This window comes from Vipera berus (assembly GCF_964194415.1).
Source record: "Vipera berus genome assembly, chromosome: 1".
NCBI classification, from domain to species: domain Eukaryota; kingdom Metazoa; phylum Chordata; class Lepidosauria; order Squamata; family Viperidae; genus Vipera; species Vipera berus.
In genome coordinates, this window is record NC_138202.1 from 12,858,446 (window position 1) to 12,881,269 (window position 22,824).

The 22,824-nt window shown below is 43.3% G+C and overlaps 1 protein-coding gene across 1 annotated transcript in view; it reads left to right on the forward strand.

Annotated features, from left to right (window-relative positions):
* The first annotated feature begins 693 nt into the window (after window positions 1–693).
* ADAMTS10 (ADAM metallopeptidase with thrombospondin type 1 motif 10) overlaps window positions 694–22,824 on the forward strand; it is a 69,816-nt gene continuing 47,685 nt past the window's right edge. Inside the window, exons 1-7 of the mRNA XM_081314438.1 lie at window positions 694–1,534; window positions 6,664–6,982; window positions 9,209–9,573; window positions 14,529–14,688; window positions 17,621–17,838; window positions 18,954–19,037; window positions 20,289–20,434. Of these exons, the coding sequence (XP_081170564.1) occupies window positions 6,895–6,982; window positions 9,209–9,573; window positions 14,529–14,688; window positions 17,621–17,838; window positions 18,954–19,037; window positions 20,289–20,434 (1,061 nt within the window). The 5' untranslated portion in view covers window positions 694–1,534; window positions 6,664–6,894. The remainder of the gene's footprint in view (window positions 1,535–6,663; window positions 6,983–9,208; window positions 9,574–14,528; window positions 14,689–17,620; window positions 17,839–18,953; window positions 19,038–20,288; window positions 20,435–22,824) is intronic.

Below are 22,824 nucleotides of genomic sequence, written 5' to 3' on the forward strand. Positions count from 1 at the left end.
TCAGATCATGAGACCAAAGTCCCCACCTACCTTTTATTCCACTAAGTAAAACATCCTTTCCCCACAAAAAATTTTTTCCTGTGATAACTTTTACGTGAATTTGTAATTATCTCAATTTGGGTGGGAAAGAAGAGTGTCTTTTTTCCACTCTTCCTGTCATTTATTCATTCATTAAATTTATATGCTGCCCATCTGCAAAGTAACTCTGTGCGGCTTATAATTAAAATAATAAAAACATTAAAAATATTAAACATTTACCTACATTACTATTTAAAAAAAAATACTTAATTTACGTATGTACTGCAGCAACCCATGCCAAATAATAGGGCAGATGGAACTCACTGCCACAAGAGGTGACATTAAAATAACAACTTTGTACAAAAGTGGGAACAGTGCAGGGAAAAGGAATATTTGCTGGGCTTCCTTTACTAAACAGGCTACTGTTTATGCTCTTAACCAGAGGTCTGCAAACCTGGCCCTTTTATGACTTGTGGACTTCAACTCCCAGAATTCCTCAGCCAGCATAGGAATTCTGGGAGTTGAAGTCTACAAGTCATAAAAGGGCCAAGTTTGAAGACCCCTGCTCTTAACCTTTTCATGGAATTTTTTTTAGCAGAACTGGCCCTGTTGAAGCAAAGAAGCACCAAGAATCTTGCAGCTTCTTAAAACTGAGCTTCGATTTATAATGTCAGATAAACTCCACTTTCAAAGGCTAAGCAATACTGGGCTTGTTACAGCTAGTTGTGAAATTTGTTTTTAAATATTTTGAAAATTGCCTCTTTTTTTGGAAAAAAACCCAGTCTTTCTTTGCAGGGGCAATTGAAGTAACTTGTCCTGATCCTTCTTTTCACGGTGACTTGATCCTATCACAGCAAAAAAAGACCTGCCTTTAGATGGCGTCAGTGGAGAAGGAGGAGTTATTTTTGGTGAAAGGCAGAGTGGATTTCTTTCTTTCTTTTTTTTTTAATTTAGCCTGGCAAGAGTTTCCTCTTTTTTTTAAGCAACCTATTGCACTCCACACTACTTCCTAACCTCTCTCTCATAGACCTTTTGTATTTGGAAAAGAGCCTTCCTCATTCCCTGTAATCCGTTAGCTTGAGAGCTGCCTGCCTGCCTTTCTTTTCTTTTCTTTTCTTTCTTTTTTTCCAAATCTCTTTCTTTCTTTCTTCTCTCTTTCTTTTTTTTCTTCCCCACCTCCTCCAGCTGTGGCTTAGGGAAAAAAAACCTTGCCCTCAAGTCTGGAGCACTTTCTGGCAAGAGGAGAGAAAAAAAACGAGTTTGGGGCAGCCAAGAGAGAGAGAGAAAAAAAAATACAGCCCATTTTCACAAAGGGTAAGCAAAATTATTCTTTCTCTCTGCTCCAGCCCCCTCACCCCTCTCCAGCCCCGGCCCCTTGGAGTTTGCCATCCCAGCAAGGCTCAAAATCCCGCACCAGGATCGGGACTGCCAGGCTATCGAGCTGGTGTGGTGCTCAGCACGGCCGCCAAGGTTGCTCCAGCTGAGATTCCCCCACTTCCTTTGGAGTTGGAGAGCGGTAAGATCCTGAAATCGGGCAGGATTCCTCACCTTATGGGCGGGTGGGGAAGCATGGGGAGGGCTGGGGGGGGGCAATGCTTGCCAGATGTTCCCAAAGCTTCACACGTATGCAGAAAACGGCCTGTCCTTGTTTCTCGCGAGCCAGCAGATTGGGCTGCTGCTCCTCTCGCGGAAGCCTAGCCTCCACCATCTGGTTGCAAAGTTGCAAATTTCCATCTCTCTCAAGACATTTGCTTTGACTTTTCTTTTTTTTCTTTCTCTTTTTGGTCTGCTTTTAATTACCTGTCTTCTGTGGCAGCCTGTCAGGCGGTGTGGAATTATATGTCTGCCTTTTCTTTGCCCTGCCCTGCCCTCTGACTAAAAAGCTCGCTTCTCTGTATATCTCTTATCTCTTCGCTTTTTAAAAAAATTTTCGGTTTATACCGCAATCTCTCCGTTTTTTCTTGATGGCTTTCCAAAATACCCCTCCTGGAACAACAAAATTAACGGTGGTGCTAATTTTGCCAGAGCTGCTGGATAGCTGGCAGGGCATCTACCAATCATATGTTCCTCAGATTAGACCCTGGGAAACATCTGCCTTCCCACCCCCCACCCACCCCCATCCAAAATAAAATAAAAAAAACCCAACCACCAGCACCACTACCACCACCCATTTAATTAACTCCTTGGAACATATTCTTTTAATCATTCAAGTAAACATTTGTCAAGATGAAAAGCCAGAGTTTACATCTCATGGCTTAGAAGTGCAAATAACAAGAGCTTAATAGAAGAGGTTTAGCATTCAAAAAGTTGGAGTTGGGTCAAGATTAGAATCCAGATGTTTGGGAACTCATGCTTCGGGGAAATCTGCATACATTCTGCTCCTTGAATAGATAGGCAAAAGTGGAAGTGAAACTAGAATTATAAAGTTGGGGGGGGGCTACCACCTATGCGGTGTCTTCTGACCTTCCATAAGGGCTTGAAGTGGGCTGGGTTATCACTCTAGAGCTGCTTAGTAGATTAAGGGAAACTCCACCTCTTGTCTTCGTGCTCTTTCTCCCCCCCACCCCATCTTTTAATCTTTCAATATTATATTTCGATTATTCTTATTACTGTTTTAGCTTTTAATGTTTGTAAGCTGCCCAAAGTCACCTCAGGACAAAATGAGCAGCACATCAATCAATCAATCAAACAAACAAATAGGTATCCTGCTAGATGACCTCTTTCTACTTAAACCTTTCTATGAAGGCAAGTCCACCACTTTTTAAAGCAGTTTTTTTAACCGATGAACCATCCACCAATCCTTCTTAAAATGTAACTAAAATCCCTTTGTGCTGCACATAAATCCAGTAAATAAATAGATTACCTCTTTCTGCTTAAACCTTTCTATGAAAACAAGCCCACCGCCTTCTAAAGCAGGCTTTCTACCAGTGAGCCACTCGTATCATCAAAAAATCCTTAAAACATAACTAAAATCCCTTTTAATTAATTGAACCCATCAATTTGGGCCCTATCCACGCAGGGAGAAGAATTTACTTCCTTTGGATTGTACCTAATCTGCACATCCAAGATAAATACTTCAACCAGGGTGGAATTACAATTTCTGCCTTTACATTTTGCTAAATTTTGACATGAAGCTTTTCAAAACAACAAGTATAAAAAGAGTCTGGTATGAGATGACAGTGTGGACAGAAAAGCATGGAAATGAAAAAAATGTGTTCCGAGCTTCTGTATCTCAAATATATCATGCCAGAAATGCTGTCCAGTGTATGTATGTGTATATATGTGGATGTATTTGTATATGTGAAAAATATATACAGAAAAATGTGTCATTGTTATGCAGAATATTAAAATGTGAACTAATGCAGTTATTTTAGGAAAGGAAAACAATACACTGATAGAAAATTATAGGACACATTGCTTCCTTCCTAGTCTTGTCCTCTGGAATGACAGAGAGTAAATTCAATTTATTTATTGTTTTATTAATTAGATTTATGTCCTACCCTTTCTTTTTTTTCTTCTTCCACTATATTGCATCAGTTCAAATCTACTTTCTTTCTACTCACTCTTTCCATTTGTTCAAATATATTTCCTTCCTTCCTTTCTGCCACCCACCCACCTACATATGGCCAAATTGTAGCACTGCAGATGGAGAGGCTGATATTGTGAGAAATGCTTTGTTATGACTGACCCAAAAAGGGGACTTAGGACCTGGATCCAAAATTCCAACAGTGCCCCTCCTTGCAGTCACATGACTTCTAGTGCTTGGCAACATGGCTGCATTTATGGACATTGCAGTGTCTCATGGTTACATGTCCACGTTTTATAACAGTTTTGCCGGAAAGCAGTACTAACTTCTAGTTTTCAAGAAAACTGCACCCAGAGGTTCACTTAACAACCACAGCATTTGCTTAACAACCGTGGTGTTCATTTTGTGACTGCTATGTTTGCTTAATGACTGTCACAAAAAAGGTTGTAGAATCAAGTTGTGAGACTGTACTGTTTTACAACCATTATGACTGTAATGGGCCATTACAGTCATTACTCCGGGACTACCTGTAGGTACTTCCTAAAGTGAATTCATAGCAGATGGTTAAATTATTTTGTTCCTGTACTGTGCAGTATCTCAAGTCACAATTGTTGGAGAACAAGCAAAAAAGAACTGGAATGATTCCAGTTTTGTTTGTAAGCTTCCCAGTTGCATCTGTCTTCCAAATATGTAGCAGGTAGAATTCTGGGAAATGTAGTCCCAACATTTATAGAAAGTACAGTATCAGGCTGAGATAAACTGAGATTATTTTTATTTATTTATTTTTATTTTAATTCCATTTATATCCCGCCCTTCTCCGAAGACTCAGGGCGGCTTACAAGCTTAGCAGTAGCCTTCATTCTATGTATATGCCTGCTTATTAGGGCTTTCACACACACACCCAAGCGGCATTATTACAAAGTCAGCTTAATTGCCCCCAACAATCTGGGTCCTCATTTTACCTACCTGGGAATGATGGAAGGCTGAGTCAACCTGGAGCCTGGTGGGACTCGAACCTGCACTAATTGCAGGCAGCTGGTGTTACTTAAGGAGGCATTAGCCCACTGCTCCACCAAGCCTCTTTATCTCGGTTTATCTCTTTATCTCGGTTTAATCCAAGAAGGTTCTTCCCCTGTACATCTGCTCTGGAGGTGCTGTGGTGATGGCACCAGAGGGTACGTGGATTTTCCTTAACCAACTTTCCGACTACCATAAAGGAGAAGATTTAGGGGAAAACCCGGAGAAAAGGAGAAACTGAGGTAGTGGGTTCCCTCAGGATTTTCTTCATTCTGTTTGAGATCTTCAAAATATTAAATAAATCACAGGTTCCATTCTACAAACATGAACTACAAGATGGACAGCCCTGCAGAAAATGTCCTGATTTGCTTCGTAGCACAAAAGAGACAAAATCAACCCTCATCTGCTTTCCATTAACATCTTCTCAAACTGGAGACTGAGCCAAATGGCTAAATTCTCTCCAGCTCCAATGGCGAAAGGAAGAAAATAGCTGCCCTTCCTTCCTCTCCTCCACAACAATATGTTTGGAGGAAGAAGAAGAGGGAGGCGGGGGGCGCGGGGGGGGGGAAGAAAAGGTCCACAACAGAGTAACTGTATCTGAGTCGCCAAAATTCAGACATGCACTAGAGGGCAGCAAAGAGAGCTTACTCCAGCTCTTTGCTGTCCTCTAATGTTTGTGATTTTGTAGCTCTGATATGACAGTCCCTGTTTAAGACAACCTTCTCCAACCTGGCGCTTCCCAGATGCCACCAGACAAGTCCAAATAGGCCGAGTGGAAATGTTGCTACAAGTTCCAGCACATCTGGAGGACACCAAGTAGGAAGGCTGAGCCAGCTATTTCCTGAATCTGCAGAAATTTAAAGCATGAGACGAAAAATACAACAGAACAAGAGGCTTGGAGGTGGGGATGCGGTTAAGACAGGCTGGTGGGGGGGAGGCATTGGGTTGGGTGTCCATCAGCTGGGACTGGGAGTTACTGAAGGGTAATGAGAAGTAATTACTCATAAGCGCCCAAGGGAAGCTGCTTCACACACTGAAATGCGAGGCAATTATGAGGCTGAGGTAAACCAGGCCTCAGCCTGGAAATCCTGGAACGGTGACAAAAGAAAAATGCTGACTTCAGACAGGCATGCTCTGAGCTGAATTCCTTTCTTGCTATTCCTTTTTCTTTCCTTTTCTTCTCTACCACCAGCCACATTATCAGCTGACTTTCTTTTTTTTTTCCCCTGTCTCATTGCTTTTCCTTCCTGTGATCCATTAACCCGTTCTGCTTTGCTCTTCCATCCATTACTTGGCCAACCTTCTGTTTCCCACCAGTCTGCTCAAATCTATTCTCGTTCCTTCTTCCCTTCTCTTTCTTTTTCTCCTCTGCTAATATTTTTTTCTTTCTGCACAACATCCATTTAATATCTCTGAATCGCTTTTTGCTTTTCGGCCTTCATTCTCTTCTCCATCTTTTCTCCATTGGTTTCAAGAGGGGGAAAAAACACCGGAAGGCAGAAATTTTAACATGTTTTCCCATTAAAGCATTGGCCCATTTAGTGCTTTTGTATCCAGTTAAGAGGAGACTGGACAGCCATTTGCCTGAAATGGTATAGGGTTTCCTGCCTGAGCAGGGGGTTGGACTAGATGACCTCCAAGGTCCCTTCCAACTTATTATTATTATAATTTTGTTGAAGCGCCATGCTTCTTTTTATGCTCTGCACACATGCCTTTTCCCCGTTTTGTTCAGTCATGTCCAATTCTCAGAGACTGCCTGGACAAGTCCCTGCAGCTTTCTTGGCAGTTTTGTTTAGAAGTGGTTTGCCATTGCCTCCTTCCTAGGGCTGAGACAGAATGTCTGGCTCAAGCTCACCCAATTGGCTCTGTGCCCAAGAAGGGCTAGAACTCACAGACTCCCAGTTTCTAGCCTGGTGTCTGAACATAGTAAAGCTGAGTTAATTACCTATGAAAGAGTGAGATACGTTTCGGCTCTGTTTTTCCATCACTCAGCTCTTTCTGGCTAAAATGTTATTTTAATATTCCCTGTTGTTTTTCCCCTCCTCCCCCCCCCCAACTCTGTCCTTCTCCTCCTTTGCTACTGTGGTCCCCACTTCCTCCAGTGCAATGCTGCAGAGAACTGGCATATGCTGAAGGACAAGAAGCTGCTTCAACACGCCTTAAACATCCCCCCATCCTCACTGCCTTCCAGAGAGTGGCTGAGGATGACCACGAAGGACCCTGGAACCTCTCTTGCCGTGGCTTAAGTGGTGGCTCAAAGAAAGAAATGTTGGGGCAGAGTCGGTCAACTTGGTCCAACCTAGCTGACACTATAAAGAGCACTACCACCCAAGATGGCAACAGTCTGGAGATTTCTCACCTGGACACTCGTCTCTACCATGTCTGCAGGCAACCTTCCTGGTTACACTTTTCAGTCGCAAGGTACAGTGTTACTGGCCCAAAGCACAAAGTACTATCATGGTTTGTGATCTTTGAAATCTTGTATTTCTAATCGTTAAGCCAAGACAGGGTGGACAGTACATGGCTCACTGCCCCACAGGACCTTATTTATTTATTTATTTATTTATTTATTTATTTATTTATTTATTTATTTATTTATTTATTTATTTGATTTATATACCACCCTTCTCCCGAAGGACTCAGGGCGGTGTACAGGGCAATAAAAATAAGAATACAGGATACAAGATTTAAAGTTAAATGATTGTGCCCAATGTAGTAAGTTAGTTAAAAATAATGTTAAAACCCCAAACCCATCAGACCAGGCTGGCTTGTTTGAATAGATAAGTTTTTAGATCACGCCGGAAGGAGCGAAGGTCGGGGGCCATCCGTAGTTCAGCCAGTAAGCGGTTCCAAAGGACTGGTGTGCCCACCGAGAATGCTCTCCCCCTGGGGGTCACCAGTCGACATTCTCTGACTGGTGGTACCCTGAGGAGGCCCTCTCTGTGGGAGCGTACAGGACCTTGAGTCTTGTTTCTGGCAAGATCACCCTGCTAACATTCAGCTGCTAGCCGTTAACACTGCATTGGTAGTGCAATGTTTCGCCATTATTCTGTGAAAATAAATCCTACAATAGGACAGGTAGGTGAGCGTTCCAAAGGAATTATCCGGAGCGATAGGGCAGAAAAGGAGAAATACTGTGCAATCTATCAGATCATTTTAACCTTTCCCTTAATCAAGGTACACATCTTTATTAACAGAACACTATCACCAAATGTCTGATAAAAAATAAAATACTGTTATGCTTCTATGCACACAAACAGTCAAAAAAACTGGGATGGGAAAAAAATTACTTTATTTTCACTAACTTGTCCATCTTTTAAATTTATTTATTGCCTTGTTATTGAGCTCTTGGATTAATAAAGAAGCATATATATTCCTATATTATCTATTTGTTATTTTAAAATCTTTCTGAAAAATAAAGTTGAGTTGTTCTTATAACTGTTCAGTCGTGTCCGACTCTTGGCGACGTTATAGGCAAGTGGTCTCCATGCTACCCTGTCAACCATAGCATGTTTCAGTTGCTGGATGTTGATCTTTGTATCAGTTTTGATGTTATCAAGCCGGCATATTCTTTGCTTGCCCCTCCGGAGCCGCATGCGGCTCTTTCAGCTCCCAGTCCTCTGCCATGTGCAGTCCAAAAAAAAAAAAGTGGGACTAAAAAAGTTCAACCAATCAATTCAAATATGCAGGGTAGGTGCATATCTCGCCTTGGCTCCACTCTTCAGTCAAACCCTGTTCTGCACATGCGCGTATGTATGTGCATGCGCACACATTTTTTTGTGGCTCCAGTTTTTCCTTTTGTGAGGGAACCGGTTCTGAGTGGCTCTTTCACTGTTTCAGGTTGCTGACCCCTGCATTAGCCATTCCTAACACCACTGACTTCTCCAATGAATTTGCATGCGTAACATGACCCAAGTAAATCAGATGTAGTTTTGTGACTTTGGCTTCTAGTGAAGTGACTGGCTTTATATAATTCAGCACCTCTCTGTTAGTTGCTCTGGCTGTCCATGGTATACACAATAATTTATACCACCACCATAATTCAAACTTGAGTACAGATACACCTTGACTTACAACAGTTCATTTAGTGACTGTTCAAAGTTACAACGATACTGGAAAAAGTGGCTTGTGATCATTTCTCACGCTTATGAACATTGCAGCATCCCCATGGCCGTGTGATCAAAATTCAGACATTTGGCAACTGGCACGTATTCATGATGGTTGCACTGTCCCAGGGTCATGTGATCACCTTTTGTGACCTTCGGACAAGCGAAGTCAACGGGGAAGCCAGATGCACTTAACAACCATGTTACTAACTTAATAGCTGCAGTGATTCACTTAACAGCTGTGGCAAGATGGGTCGAAAGATGGGGCAAAATTCACTTAACAACTGTTCCGCCTAGCAACAGAAACATGGGCTCAATTGTCATAAGCCAAGGACTGCCTGTATAACTAGTTTTCTCTGAAATCCAATGTATAACTACTGTATTTTTTTTTATTTTACACATCTAAACACATTTTTTCTGAGATCAGATACATAGCTCTTATCAAACTCTCAAAAGGGTCCAAGGCACTAAAAGGTTAAAAACCCTGATTTAAAGACCACCCTCCTTAGTTACTCTTGCATGTCCTCTTCTGCCTTCACAGAAGAATTTCTCTCCAACCTCAACCACTACGAGATAGCCTTCCCCATCCAGGTGGATCAGAATGGTGACTTCCTCAGTTTTGACATAAAAAGCCATCGGAAATGGAGGTCCCGCCGGAGTGCAGGTCACCCCTCCTATGACATGCCTGAACAGCATGTGTTCTACAAGGTCTCTGCCCACCGGACCCAGTTCCTCCTCAACTTGACATTGCATACTAACTTGTTGGCAAGGCGCTTTCGAGTGGAGTATTGGAAAAGAGGTGGAGTAGACTATCAACATGAGTTCCATGAAGACTGCCACTATGCCGGTCATTTACAAGATGAGTATCTGAACTCAAAAGTTGCTATCAGTAATTGTAACGGTCTGGTAAGTGTCTTGTTTTCTTCCTAACTCTGGTGGGATTAACAAAACAACAACTCGCTGGTCCTTTTGTGTAACATTTTTGCCAGGCCGCAAAAGACATGCTGAATCCCTTCAAAGCAGCTGGGTCTGATCAAATGGAAGAAATTGTAGTTCATTACAAACATAACCTTACAGGTAGTCCTTGACTTGCATTGATTCACTGAGCAATTGTTCTTAGTTACAACAGCACTGAATAAAGTGACTTACAACCAATCCTCACATTGAACAACCGTCACAACATCCCCATGTGCATGCGATCAAAGTTTAGGTACTCGATAACCAGCATCTATTCACTTAACAACTGTTGCAAGAAAGGTTGTAAAGTGGGGCAAAACTCACTTAACTGTCTTGCTTTGGGGGCATAAGTCAAGGGCTACCTGTAAAAACGTGATTTGCCTATGGGGAGGGTGTGTGTGTGTGTGTGTGTGATTAAATTCTTTCTTCTCCCCAAAACATCTACAAGCAACCTGCAATTGTGATGGCTATTTGCAAACCCCAAGAACCACAAGTAGGGCAAGAAATAGCAGCTGGGAAGGCAAAACCTTTGCCAGAAGAAAAGGGTCAAAGATAAAACCACCAGATTCCTTCTGCAAAAATCCAGCTGATCACCAGATGGCAGAATAACAGGGTTGGAAGGGACCTTGGAGGTCATTTAGTCCAGCCCCTGCTCAGGCAGGAAACTATACCATTTCAGACAAATGGTTGTCCAATCTCTTCTTAAAAACTTCCAGTGTTGGATAGCCAGTTCGCACCAGTTCAGTAGAACCGGTAGTTACTTTTTTGTTGCCCAGGCCCAGAATGGACTTCCGGAAACAGCATCCAATAGAGAACCAGTTGTTCACATATTTGAATCCCACCACTAGTGTTGGAGCATTCACAACTTCTGGAGGCAGGCTGTTCCACTGGTTAATTGTTCTAACTGTCGGGAAGTTTCTCCTTAGTTCTAGGTTGCTTCTCTCCTTGCTTAGTTTCCATCCGTTGCTTCTTGTCCTGCCTTCAGGCGCTTTGGAGAATAGCTTGACTCCCTCTTCTTTGTGGCAGCCCCTGAGACACTAAAGGTAAAGGTAAAGGTTCCCCCGCACATGCGTGCTAGTCGTTTCCGACTCTAGGGGCCGGTGTTCATCTCCGTTTCAAAGCCGAAGAGCCAGCGCTTGTCCGAGGACGTCTCCGTGGTCATGTGGCTGGCATGACTAGACGCCAAAGGCGCACGGAACGCTGTTACCTTCCCACCGTAGTGGTCCCTATTTTTCTACTTGCATTTTGACGTGCTTTCGAACTGCTAGGTTGGCAGAAGCTGGGACGAGTAACAGGCGCTCACTCTGCTACGCGGCACTCGGGATTCGACCCGCCAAACTGCCGACCTTCTGATCGACAAGCTCAGCGTCCTAACCCACTGAGCCACCGCGTCCCTGAGACACTAGAACACTGCTATCATGTCACTCCTCGTCCTTTTCATTAAAAGATGACAGCAAAGAGTTAGTTTTCTCCATTTCTTTGCTGCCCTCTGGACGCAATCCCTATTTTTGCCACCCTAGATCTGGTAACAACAGTGACCTCTCCTCCCTCCTAGACTTCAGGCTGCTCAGTTGCTGCACCATCAGAGCCAATGCCTGCCGAGTCCTCGTTTTAACATTGCTCAAACTGCTTCGTTGCCAAACAACTTCTACCATTAGGAAGTTTCTTCTCATGTTTAGCTAAAATGCACTTGATTGCCAAATCCCACCCATTTGTTTAAATTCCTAATGCAGTGGTTCCATTTCGGAAATGAGGCCAGGTAATTTGAAGAGAATTTTATAAGCGTCCCTCGGAGCCTCTGTTCTTTACATTTCCACACACACCCCACACCCCATCCCTACCGGACCACAAACACACATGCCCCAACTGCTGCACTCCACGCCAAGAGTTTTCTCCCCCCCCCCTTCTCAGCTGCCTTCGACTGATCCTTGAGTTTCTGGCAACTTCCCGCCAAACTATCCTCATACCACCTCGCTTGTGTTTGGAATGGTGGCCCCCGGCCAAGAGCTACAAGGCTTTCATAGGAAGCGAGAAACCACTGCTGGCCCATCACACCCCCTCGCAGGGCGGCTGAAGTTGAACGCTTAGCTGCAGGCACACAAGAGCGATTCAGGGTTTGTTGTGGTGAGGTTGGCAGAAGCTGGGGGTTTGAAAAGAGTGGCCGCTATTTAAATTTGCTAAATTTCTCAAGAACTGCTTTTTGAGGGGGGAAATAACACCCCTGCTATTCTCTTATACTTTGTTGTTGCAGTTTTTTGTTTTTCTGCAATTATCTCAAGTTAAGCCGAAGCTATGGAAATTTCTAAGAGACGAGGAATGTATAAGAAGAGCCTTTGATATAGCAATAGCACTTAGACTTATATACTGCTTCACAGTGCTTTTACAGCCTCCTCTAAGTTATTTACAGAGTCAGCATATTGCCCCCAACAATTCTGGATCCTCAGATTGTTATAAGAGCTCTTGACGATACAGGCCGTCCTTGACTTACGTCCATTCGTTTTAGCGACTGTTCAAAGTTACAGTGGCCCTGAAAAAGTGACTTGCGCCCAATCCTCCTACTTACAATAGTTACAGCAACCTCCACGGTCACCTGATCAAAATTTGGGCGTTTGACAACCAGCATGTATTTGCATTGGGGTCACGTGGTTGCCATCTGCGACCTTCCCAGCTGGCTTTCAAGCAGCAAAGTCGATGAAGAAAGCCAGACTTGCTTAACAACTGCAGTGGTTTGCTTAACAACCAAGGCAAAAAAAGGTTCTGAAGTCAGGTGCGACTTGCTTCATAACGTCCTTGTTTAGCAGTGGAAATTCTGGTTCTGTTTTTCAGCTAAAATAGAAATAATCGATGAAGGGATGCTAGTAGTAAACTTGGTCACCCACCCCCTGGGGTTCCCAGGCCTGCTGTCATAACCAGGTCTTGAGGGACCTTCGCCAACTCAGAAGCAAAGAGGCCATCCTCACTTGGGAGGGGAGAGGATTCCACAACAGAAAAGGCCTGCCACCTAGGGCCTGCCAGAAGGAGCTCCTTGGACAAGAGAACCCATAGCATGCCCACTCCGCATAGGAACAATTCGCCACGGCCAACTCACCGCAGGATAATTCACTTCGGGACAGTTCAACAAGTTAAATTAATTTTGACAGAACTGTGGTCAATAGTAATAAAATAAAGAAAGCCAATCCAGAGATGCAAAAGTTACAATAATTTCGATGAAAATGTGATCACTAATAATAAAAGCAATGGAATGAAATTATTAATGCAGCATTGAATTGTCCCACGGCACGTTGGCCAAGGTGAATTGGCTACGGAGAGTTGGCTGAGGTGAGTTGTCCCAGACCCTGCTCAGACTGTTGGATCTGGTGGGACAGGTGGATGAAATCAGGGCAAGGTGCTCCCTCAAATTACTGTACCCGGTCCCATAGCCTGATATGGGATACAGATTTATTCCAAGTGCATTCATCTTTTAGTTAGGTTCTGTAATTCCGTAGGTCAGGGCTAGGCAACCTTGGCTCTTTTGTGACTCGTGGACTTCAACTCCCAGAATTCCTGAGCCAGCCATGCTGAGGAGGAAAGGGAGAGGTTTCCAAGCTGAGCCATGGTGGCTTAGGAATTCTGGGAGTTGAAGTCCACGAGTCATAAAAGAGCCAAAGTTGCCTACCCCTGCCATAGGTGCTCAGGATGCTCATTGTTTGTTTCTTTAATCTTATTTTAATTTTATATACTTTGTTTGCTTTAATCTTGTCATACCACCAGGGTTGCAAATTGTTTGTAGCTGTTTATGTGAGAAGAAAGAATTTACTCATACTTGCCCATGAGAAAAACACATTATCCTCTACCTCAGTTGCTTTTTTATTTTATTTATGTACTAGATTTTTATCCCGCCTTTACAAGTAACTCGTACATACATAATACTCCTTTCTCCTCCTATTTTCCCCACAACAACAACCCTGTGAAGTGGGTTGGACTGAGAGAGAGAGATTGGACCAAAATCGTCCAGTCAGCTTTTCATGCCTAAGGCAGGACTAGAACTCACTGTCTCCTGGTTTCTAGTTTGATTCTGTAATCGCTAATGAAACTGGCTTTTTTTAACTGGGAAGAAAGTGGTACTTTGAACTAACCCTTTTTAAAAATGTGTGGTTAATGTAGAATGGTATTTTTAAAAAATGGAATCTTACTTATGTCCCTATTCAGGCCTTTAAGCCTTTCCAGATGCTTTTCTTATAATATCCACCCCCTCCCCCGAAATCAGGCTGCAGTTGAGAAAGCCATCTAAGTTGTAAGATCTCAATGAACTAATTCTTTGCCAATATGTCTGGTATATAATCCACGACCCTTTTCTCTCTGTAGATTTTTGCTATCCTGTCAGTTTCCTACCCTGGGAACTGGGTGTGGGACTGGCACTGGGTGGTTCAAATCCCCTATCTGCTGTGGAAGCTTATTTGGTGATCCTGGACAGTCACTTCTCTCTCCAACCTATTTCAAAGGGGTGTTGTTGTGGGGGAAATAAGCTAAAGGAGTTCTACATAGATACGTATCCTGCCTTGAGCACCTGAAGAATAGGCAAGACGTTGATCTAAAAAAATAACCAAGTCTGCATCTGGTAATCACCCCATTTAAATAAAGTGGGAGAACAGAGACATCAGACTGAATTTCTTGAAGACGTTTCGCTTCTCATCCAAGAAGCTTCTTCAGTTCTGACTAAGAGCCAGTTCTTCAGTCAGAACTGAAGAAGCTTCATGGATGAGAAGCAAAATGTCTTCAAGGAAAAAAACAACAAAGAAAATCCAGTTGCCTCTTGAAAAAGTACTTTTGGGACAACCAGGAACTGGATAACTGGGAATCTCCATCGATATTAGCTGTGTTCTTTTTACTGAATGCAAACGGGCAATTTCCTCTCTTGATTCCAGCATGGTGTGATAATTGCAGAAGATGATGAATATTTTATTGAACCCCTGACACTTGGGGTCAATATCAGTGGGGAACAAGGACGAGAAGGAAGCCCCCACGTGATCTACAAACGATCGTCCCTCCAGCACCCACATATGGATACAGCTTGTGGTGTGTTAGGTAGGAGCTCTGTTTGACTGTGTTTGTTGAAGAAACGTCTTATTGTGATTTTCTACTATATTTTTATATTCAAGTTTCTAGCCCTCATTTTTTTTAAAAAAATGTCCTTTAAAGGACATTTGGATGCTTATTATCTGACGTTTTATATATATAGAGAGAGAAATAAGACTTAAGGGAGGGGGGAAGTTCTTGGAACATTCTTATATTTTCTACCCTTCCTGTGATTAACAAAACACACAAAAATTACGCAAAGTGAGAGGGGCTGGGGGCAACAGAAGGTTATTATCAACATGTAAGACTGTTAGCGAAGTTCCTACTGGCAAAAACAAAGCCACACTTTTTTTTATTATTATTATTTGCATTAAATTCAGGGCAGTTAATAGACTGGATTAGATTAAATGTAGGAGACACCACAAATGTCAATCACGTTAAGGCAGGAACTTTAAAAGCCATCCAGCTAGTTTAAAAATGCTTTACTCCAGCAGACATTTGATACAAGGATGTAGTTGTGGACTTGAAATGTGGCCAGGGAGAAGGGAAAGAGACACATGCCACCTCTAAATTGTGATGCTGGAATTCATGGGATTAGATTCCCAGTTTCCGGAAGGAGAAGTGGAAAGCAAGCCAGCTGACCTTGGATGTCTGACATTTTTTTCACATTAAAGCTGCCAAGCTTACCCTTTGTGTATTGATACTGCGCTATACTCCCCGGCTGAAAAAGGGGGGAAATCTGTTTCCAATTTGTTTCTTGGAAAACAAGAACTACTGGACAAATGTAATCTTGGAACAAGAAGTGGGCGCTTCGCATTCAGGTCCTTACCATCAAACACCGCCTTGCCTCCCTCCCATTCCATATTCGTGTGGTGTGACTGTTGATGTTTCATGCAAAAGCCAACGTGTGTGCCTGTTTCTGAAATAATAATGTCTAATCCAGATAGGCCTGAGGAAGTCTGATTTTGAAGGTTAAGAGCAAACCACTCGGCTTCTAGTGGCATCTGGAGAAAGGAGCATTTAGTTTTTGTGACGTACATTATCCCCAGATTTAATCATTCCATTCCTCATTATTTACAGTAACAACTTCTTAGCGATAGCTATACGTACCTTTTATTTATTATATACTTATCAGGTTTGGAAACTTTATAGAGGGACTCTGGACAATACATGAATTTCTAGGTAAATAAAACGACCACAGGTGTCACTGGTCAGCTTTCTCAGACACTAATATCTTGGAAATGCCCAGCACTTAAGTTTTGGAGAGGCCTGAGGGCAGAATGCATTTTTGAAGCTCTCTACTCCTGCCTATTACAGGTAGTCCTCAACTTATGACCATTCGTTCAGCGACCATTACGGCAGCACTGAAGAAAGGGACTTAACGGCCAGTCTATGAGGTTATGGCCATTGCAATGCCCCCACGATCATGTGATCATGGTTTGGTTGCTTGGCAGCCTGCCCACAATTATGACCGCAGGGGTCTTTCAACAGCCACCCACCTGCTTCCCTGCCCATCTATGCTCTTTTGGCCCCCTGCATTTCACAGTCCTTGCTGCCCTAACTGACCTAACTGACCTTCTTGCCCCCACTACTGAACAGACATTTCTGCCCTGTCTCTTCACAAGGCAGCTGCTGGATGCATGAGACTTTCTTCCCCAGGTTACCCACAGCTGTTTCCTTGCAAGACCTTCCCCTTCCCCTTCCCCTTCCCCTTCCCCTTTCCTTTCCTTTCCTTTCCTTTCCTTTCCTTTCCTTTCCTTTCCTTTCCTTTCCTTTCCTTTCCTTTCCTTTCCTTTCCTTTCCTTTCCTTTCCTTTCCTTTCCTTTCCTTTCCTTTCCTTATTAGCAAAGTGTCTGGAGAAACTTTAAAAAATATTGTGTTTTTTTTTTAAAAAAACCTTTGAATTCCATTTTATCCGATTGCTTTAATTTCCTTTATCGAATGATATTGACCCATCCAATAATTTCAACCATACTTTCATGCAGGGCTTTTCAACCTTTTCACCCATTGTACCACTTTTAGGATATGGCAACATATCCTAAAGTACCACCAGTCGCCTAGCATGGTGTCAAAAACTTGATGACCAAACAAAAAAAAAGGAAAAAAGTGATGAAGTACAGGTAGTCCTTGACTTACAACAGTTCGCTTAGTGACTGTTCGAAGTTACAACGGCACTGAAAAAAGTGCCCCCCAAGCCACAGCCGAGGAAGACACCTGCCTGCCCACCCGGCAGGGCTCTTCCTCCTATCCGAGGTTTTCATTGTGAGCATTTCTGTTGAGTATTGGCAGCGGAGATGGGGTGGGGGGCGTTGAGTTTTTATTCCCCCCCTCTGCTGGGTGGTTGCAGCAGGTTTTAGTCACTTCACATGACCCTGGGACACTGTGATCGTCATAAATATGAATCAGTTGCCAAGCATCTGAATGTAAATCACAAGACCCTGGAGATGCTGTAACATTCCAGCTGATCAGCGCTTCTTCTGGGCTCAGAAGCACCAGAATCAGCGCCGAGCTCCAACTGGAGCCGGGGGCTGATCCTGACACTTCCGCTGAGCCCTGACAGCCCTGCAGCTCCAGCCGTCTCTCACTCAGGCTTGTGCGGTGCTGCCACCAGTTCAGCTCATTCCCCTCCCCCACTACCACTTTTCTAGGATGGTCGCGTACCACCTGCCAGGTGCCAATGTACCACTGGTTGAAAAGCCCTGATTTAATGGATCCCTGGTAGTTATGCTGAGAGGAAAGAGGTGGTTCCTTTTGCAGGATTCCTTTGGCATTAAGCTAAAACCAAGCACCCTGATGGTTTATCGTTGAATTTGCTAAATGTGTGGTTGGAAGCAATTCTAGGTGTAAGAAGTCAGTTGGTTTCGCTTTGTGAAGTACTGGGGGGTCCGAGGGGAGAGGGAGAAGAGAAAATGCTAAAAACTTTATCGTCATTTCCCTGCAGATGAGAAGCCATGGAAAGGTAGACCCTGGTGGTTGCGGACACTGAAACCCTCCCCTTTGAAGACCCTGGGCAACTTTTCTCAAAGGGGGCAACTGCCTCTGAAGAGGTCAGTCAGCACTGAGCGTTATGTGGAGACTCTTGTGGTGGCTGATAAGATGATGGTGGGCTACCATGGCCGGCGAGACATAGAGGAATACATCCTGGCTATCATGAATATTGTAAGTATTATAACCAAGACCTTTACCCCACTATCTGATGCTATGTGGGAAGATCCTTCGGAGACAGGAGGAAGAGCCACACTTTAGATGCAGATTTGTCTCCCAAAGTCGTTCGCACATACCTTACCATCGTACACTACACATAGTCCTCGAATTATGACAATTGAGCCCAAAATTTCTGCTGCAAAGCAAGACACTTGTTAAGTGAATCTTGCCCCATTGTATGACCTTTCTTGCCATAGTTGTTACATAAGTGAATTACTTCAGTTGTTAAGTTAGTAACACAGTCATTAAGTGAATCTGGCTTCCCCATTGACTTTGTTGTAAGAAGGTTGCAAAAGATGACCCCGGGACATTGCAACTGTCATAAATATGAGCCAGTTGCCAAGCATCTGAATTTTGATCACATGACCAGGGGATGCTGCAATGGTCCTAAGTGTGAAAAACCTTCATAAGTCCCTTTTTTTAGTGCTGTTGCAACTTTGAACGGTCACTAAATGAATGACTGTAAGTAGAGGACCCCCTGTATTACCATAATTTTCTGCTCCCATTTTTGTGATATAGTGGCCTCCATAGCTGACTAATCTGGATTCTCAGTCACCCAGGTCACGGTTGTCCCAAAGCTGCTTTTTCAAGAGGCAAATGGACTTTCTTGTTTTTCTTTGAAGATGTTTCACTTCACATCCAAGAAGCTTCTTCAGCTCTGACTGGATGGTGGGGAATGGGAGGATTTATATTCCTTGCAGGCAGGTGGTCATTTGCATTCCCTTAGAGAGTTGTTGAGGCCACATGGGGGTTGGTCTATGTCCTCAGGGTCATCTGAGTAGCTCAAATGGGTGTGGAGCCTTCTTGGAATTGCTGAAAGGACTGTGTTGTGGAGCTGTGCTGCACCTGTGTTCACCCGGGCAGAAAACATCCTGGCAGATTGGCGGAAGTGAGACATGGTTAACCACAAAATCTCCCTTAAACATGCCCTATTCCTCTAGCCTCTCATTTTAGCTTGAGAAGTTCCTCCGTACTCTGGCAATCCTGCAAAAGATGCCATTTCTGATCAATCGTGATGTTGAATCCATCTTCTTTTTAACACTGGTGTTTCCTTGTTTCCTGGAGGTCAGGTTGCTAAACTTTTCCAAGACTCAAGTTTGGGCAATATCGTGAACATTCTCGTCACGCGCCTTATCCTACTGACAGAGGACCAGGTAAGGAGGGAATTCCCAAAGGAAGAAGGAGGAATAGATTATTTTAAATATAGATCATCATCTATTTTGGTAAAGACTGGACATACTACAAAGTAAGATTCAATTACTCTACTACAGGCAGATCATTCCTTCAGCATTAGGAATGAAAGACTAGTTGTTAAGTTGCTAAGTTGTATCCCGAGTTTTCGTGATCCCATGGATTATAGCACGCCAGCCCCCACCCCACCCCCGTCCACCATTGTCTCCTGGAGTTTGCCCAAAATTATGTTCAATGCATCGATGAGACCATCTAACCATCTCATCCTCTGCCGTCCCCTTCTCCTTTTGCTTTCCATCTTTCCCAACATCAGGGCCTTTTCCAACGAGTCCTCTCTTCTCATTTGGTGGCCAAAGTATTTGAGCTTCATTTTCAGTCTCTGTCCTTCCAAAGAACAGTCTGGGTTGGTTTTCTTTAGGATCGACTGGTTTGATCTCCTTATGGTCCAAGGGAGTCCCAAGAATCGTCTCTAGCACCGAGCTTGGAATATTAAGGGAAGATCATAATAGACTGTGAAGAATCATCACCAATCCCAGGGCTAATTCTTGGAGAGAATGGATGAAAGCAATCTAGTTATATATGAAAAATGTTTTCACCCCATCGTGCCACTGAACATTTTCGAGACCATCTAGAACTAAATAAAAAGAGAAAGCTGGAGAAATGCAATGACATGAGATCCTAATAAAGAACGAGGAGGTTCCTAGAAGAAAAGGCACGTATGATTTCCTCTCCCATGCAGGAAATTATTCCCCCAGAAAAGCCTTTCTAGAAATTACCCCAAATAAAGTGAGAAAAGATGAGGAGGCAATGCAGTAATATAAGAGGAGGTTGTCAACGTGAAGGGAGATCAATAACAAAAAGTAGTTGCAAAGAAGGCCCCATCTTATGTCCCAAAACAGACAAATAGGAGTGTATCAAGATGCCAAGGAAAATTCTCCAAAAATTGAGAGGCCCGTGGTGATCTCTGAGCTAGGTTGTTTTCTTGCAGACGTTTCATTACCCAAACTCGGTAACATCATCAGCGCTAGTGATGATAGCACGGATGATGTTATCTAACTGGGTAATGAAATGTCTACAAGAAAACAACCGAGCTCAGAGAGCATCCCAGACCCCTCGTGACAACCCTGAGCTACAAATATTCTCCTTTACTGGTCTCCAGAAACCATCCATGAGCAGGCTAGTTCCTCATGACATCGTTCTGTTGTTTTCTCCAGCCTACCCTGGAAATCAACCATCACGCTGGGAAGTCCCTTGACAGCTTTTGCAAGTGGCAGAAGGCTATTGTGAGCCTCAGCGGTGATGGGAACGCCATTCCTGACAACGGCATCGCGAACCATGATACTGCGGTTTTGATCACCAGGTAAGCCTCTCATTTTGGGGAGGTAGGGTTGGAGATGAAAAGCTGTTACAGACAGCCCTCGAGTTACGACCATTTGCTTAGTGACTATTCGACATGATGATGATGATGATGATGATGATGATGATGATGATGATGATGATGATGAAAAAGTGCAGTCCCTGCACTTATGACTGTTGCAGCAACCACCTGGTCACATGAGCAGAATTTGGGTGCTTGGCAATCAACATGTATTCACAGAGGTTGCAGCGTCCTGAAGTTATGTGATCACCATTTGCAACATTTCCAGCCAGTTTCAGACAAGCCAAGTTAATGAGGGAACCTGGGTTTGCTTAACAATTGCATGATTCACTTAACAACTGCAGTAATTCACCGCAGCAAAAAAGGTCATAAAATCAGGCCCAACTCACTTAATGACCAGCTTGCTTAGTAACAGAGGTTCTGGTCACAAATGTGGTCATACGTCAAGGACTATCTATCGGGCTTATGTTGAAATACAGTTTCTGTTCATCTCTGTAGTTTACTTTCATGAAATAAAACCTTCATATTTCTTTCCTTCTGTTTGCTGGAATATTCCTCTGCCTGACTCAGCTCTGAAATCCTGCAAGATAACCACTGTTTCTCTGGGGAACTACGTCTGTCTGAGGAACTATATCTTTTGCCTCCCTTCATTCTAGATGTGCAAGATAAGGAAAGGAAGAAAAAGTATGCTAACTTGGAATGTCTTGTCTTTCAACACAACTGCTTGAGCAATTGCTTGTGGGCCTTCCCACAGAGTCCCTGGGGCATATTTACAGAACCAAACCTTGGACAAAACCCCAAACGCCTTTGTAAAACTTCTCTGTGTCTCATAAATTCCGCATCTCTAGATAACATCCTGCTGTGTTTTGGCATTTGGGGTTTTTTGAAGGGTGAAAGAGTTCATTGGTTTGGTTTTTGCAAAAGGCGCAGACTTCAGTAAGAGATGAAGCACCAGAAAATTTACAAAAGTAAGGTTTAGCCCATCTGTCCAGATTCATATCCCATTTGTAGGCCACACAAATTAGGAGGCCATTTTTTTGCAGCAGTGGGCGGTATCAAATGGGGTGAAGTTTCAGGCAAAAAGGAAGAACCAACATCTTGAGTGACAGCTACTAAGGATGCTAAGTCTGACCGGGTTGTTTGCAAGGATTTATAGGCAATTAGAAGGATGCTTGACAACCATGACATTGCAGTGGTCAGGTGGATAGCAACTGCCCAAGTTGCTTTCAGAGGAAACCTGCTTAATTTGAATTTCCCAAAATATTACATGAACTGAAGTAGAATCTGCCTTTCTGATGTTTGTAACATGGGTTTCTTTTCAAAACAGGGTACAAGGAGACCTACCCAGGAGATCTGTTTTGGAGAAGTGCACATAGTTAAGACCTATATATTTTCAAGCAGACTTTAAAAAAAACATGGTGAAATCAAATAAGAAGTAATGAATTTGAAATTTGCAACAAAGAGAAAACTCACCTGAATCTCATGCTGGCAAAAACAAAAAAGCCCCAGATAAAGAGAACAATTTGGTGGCAAATCTTTACCCTTCCAGTTAGTGAAAATGTTAAAATCAAACAAGTTTTGGAATAGTATGCCTCCTTTTACAGTTATTTGGGTGCGTTTCTGTCTTTAAAGACATGGCTGCCAGCTTCTCCCTCTCTGTCTGGCTCAGCGCAAGGGAGGAAAATGTATTCACAGTTTCCTTGCTTCTGTTGTGTATCCCTGACGTACCATCTCATGTCTGTCTATCATTGGTCTTCAACAGGGCCTTTTCCTCCTTGCTCCAACCAAGGCACAAACATGTGGTAGCCCCATAGCATTGGCTTACTCTTATCCCTAACCCATGAGTAAGACGGGCTTAAGTCATCCTTGGCTGAAATGCTTTTTCCCCTTTCCTCCTACATTGTCTAACGACAGTCTCAGGATATGTAAAATCTGTTAAAATCTCTTCCCTATTACTTTGGAGGAAAATCAGTGGGCTGACAATGACTAAGAAGAGAGGCAGTTGAGGTTAGAGAGAAAGCAGCAATAAGGACGGCAGCTTTTGTGCCAGTATAGTTAGTTCTCGACTTACGACCAATTGAGCCCAACACTTCTGTTGCTAAGCGCGAAAGTTGTTCAGCTAATTGTGCCCCATTTCTTGCCACAGTTGTTAAGTGAATCGTTGCAGTTGTTAAATAAGTAAGATGGCTGTTAAGAGAATGTGGCTTCCCCATTAACTTTGCTTTTCAGAAGGTCGCAAAAGGTGATGACATGACACCCCCCCCCCCGCAGGACACTGCAACCGTCATAAATAGGAGTCAGTTATCAAGCCTCCAAATTTTGAACATGTGACCATGGGGTTGCTGTAATGGGCGTAAGTGTGAAAAATGATC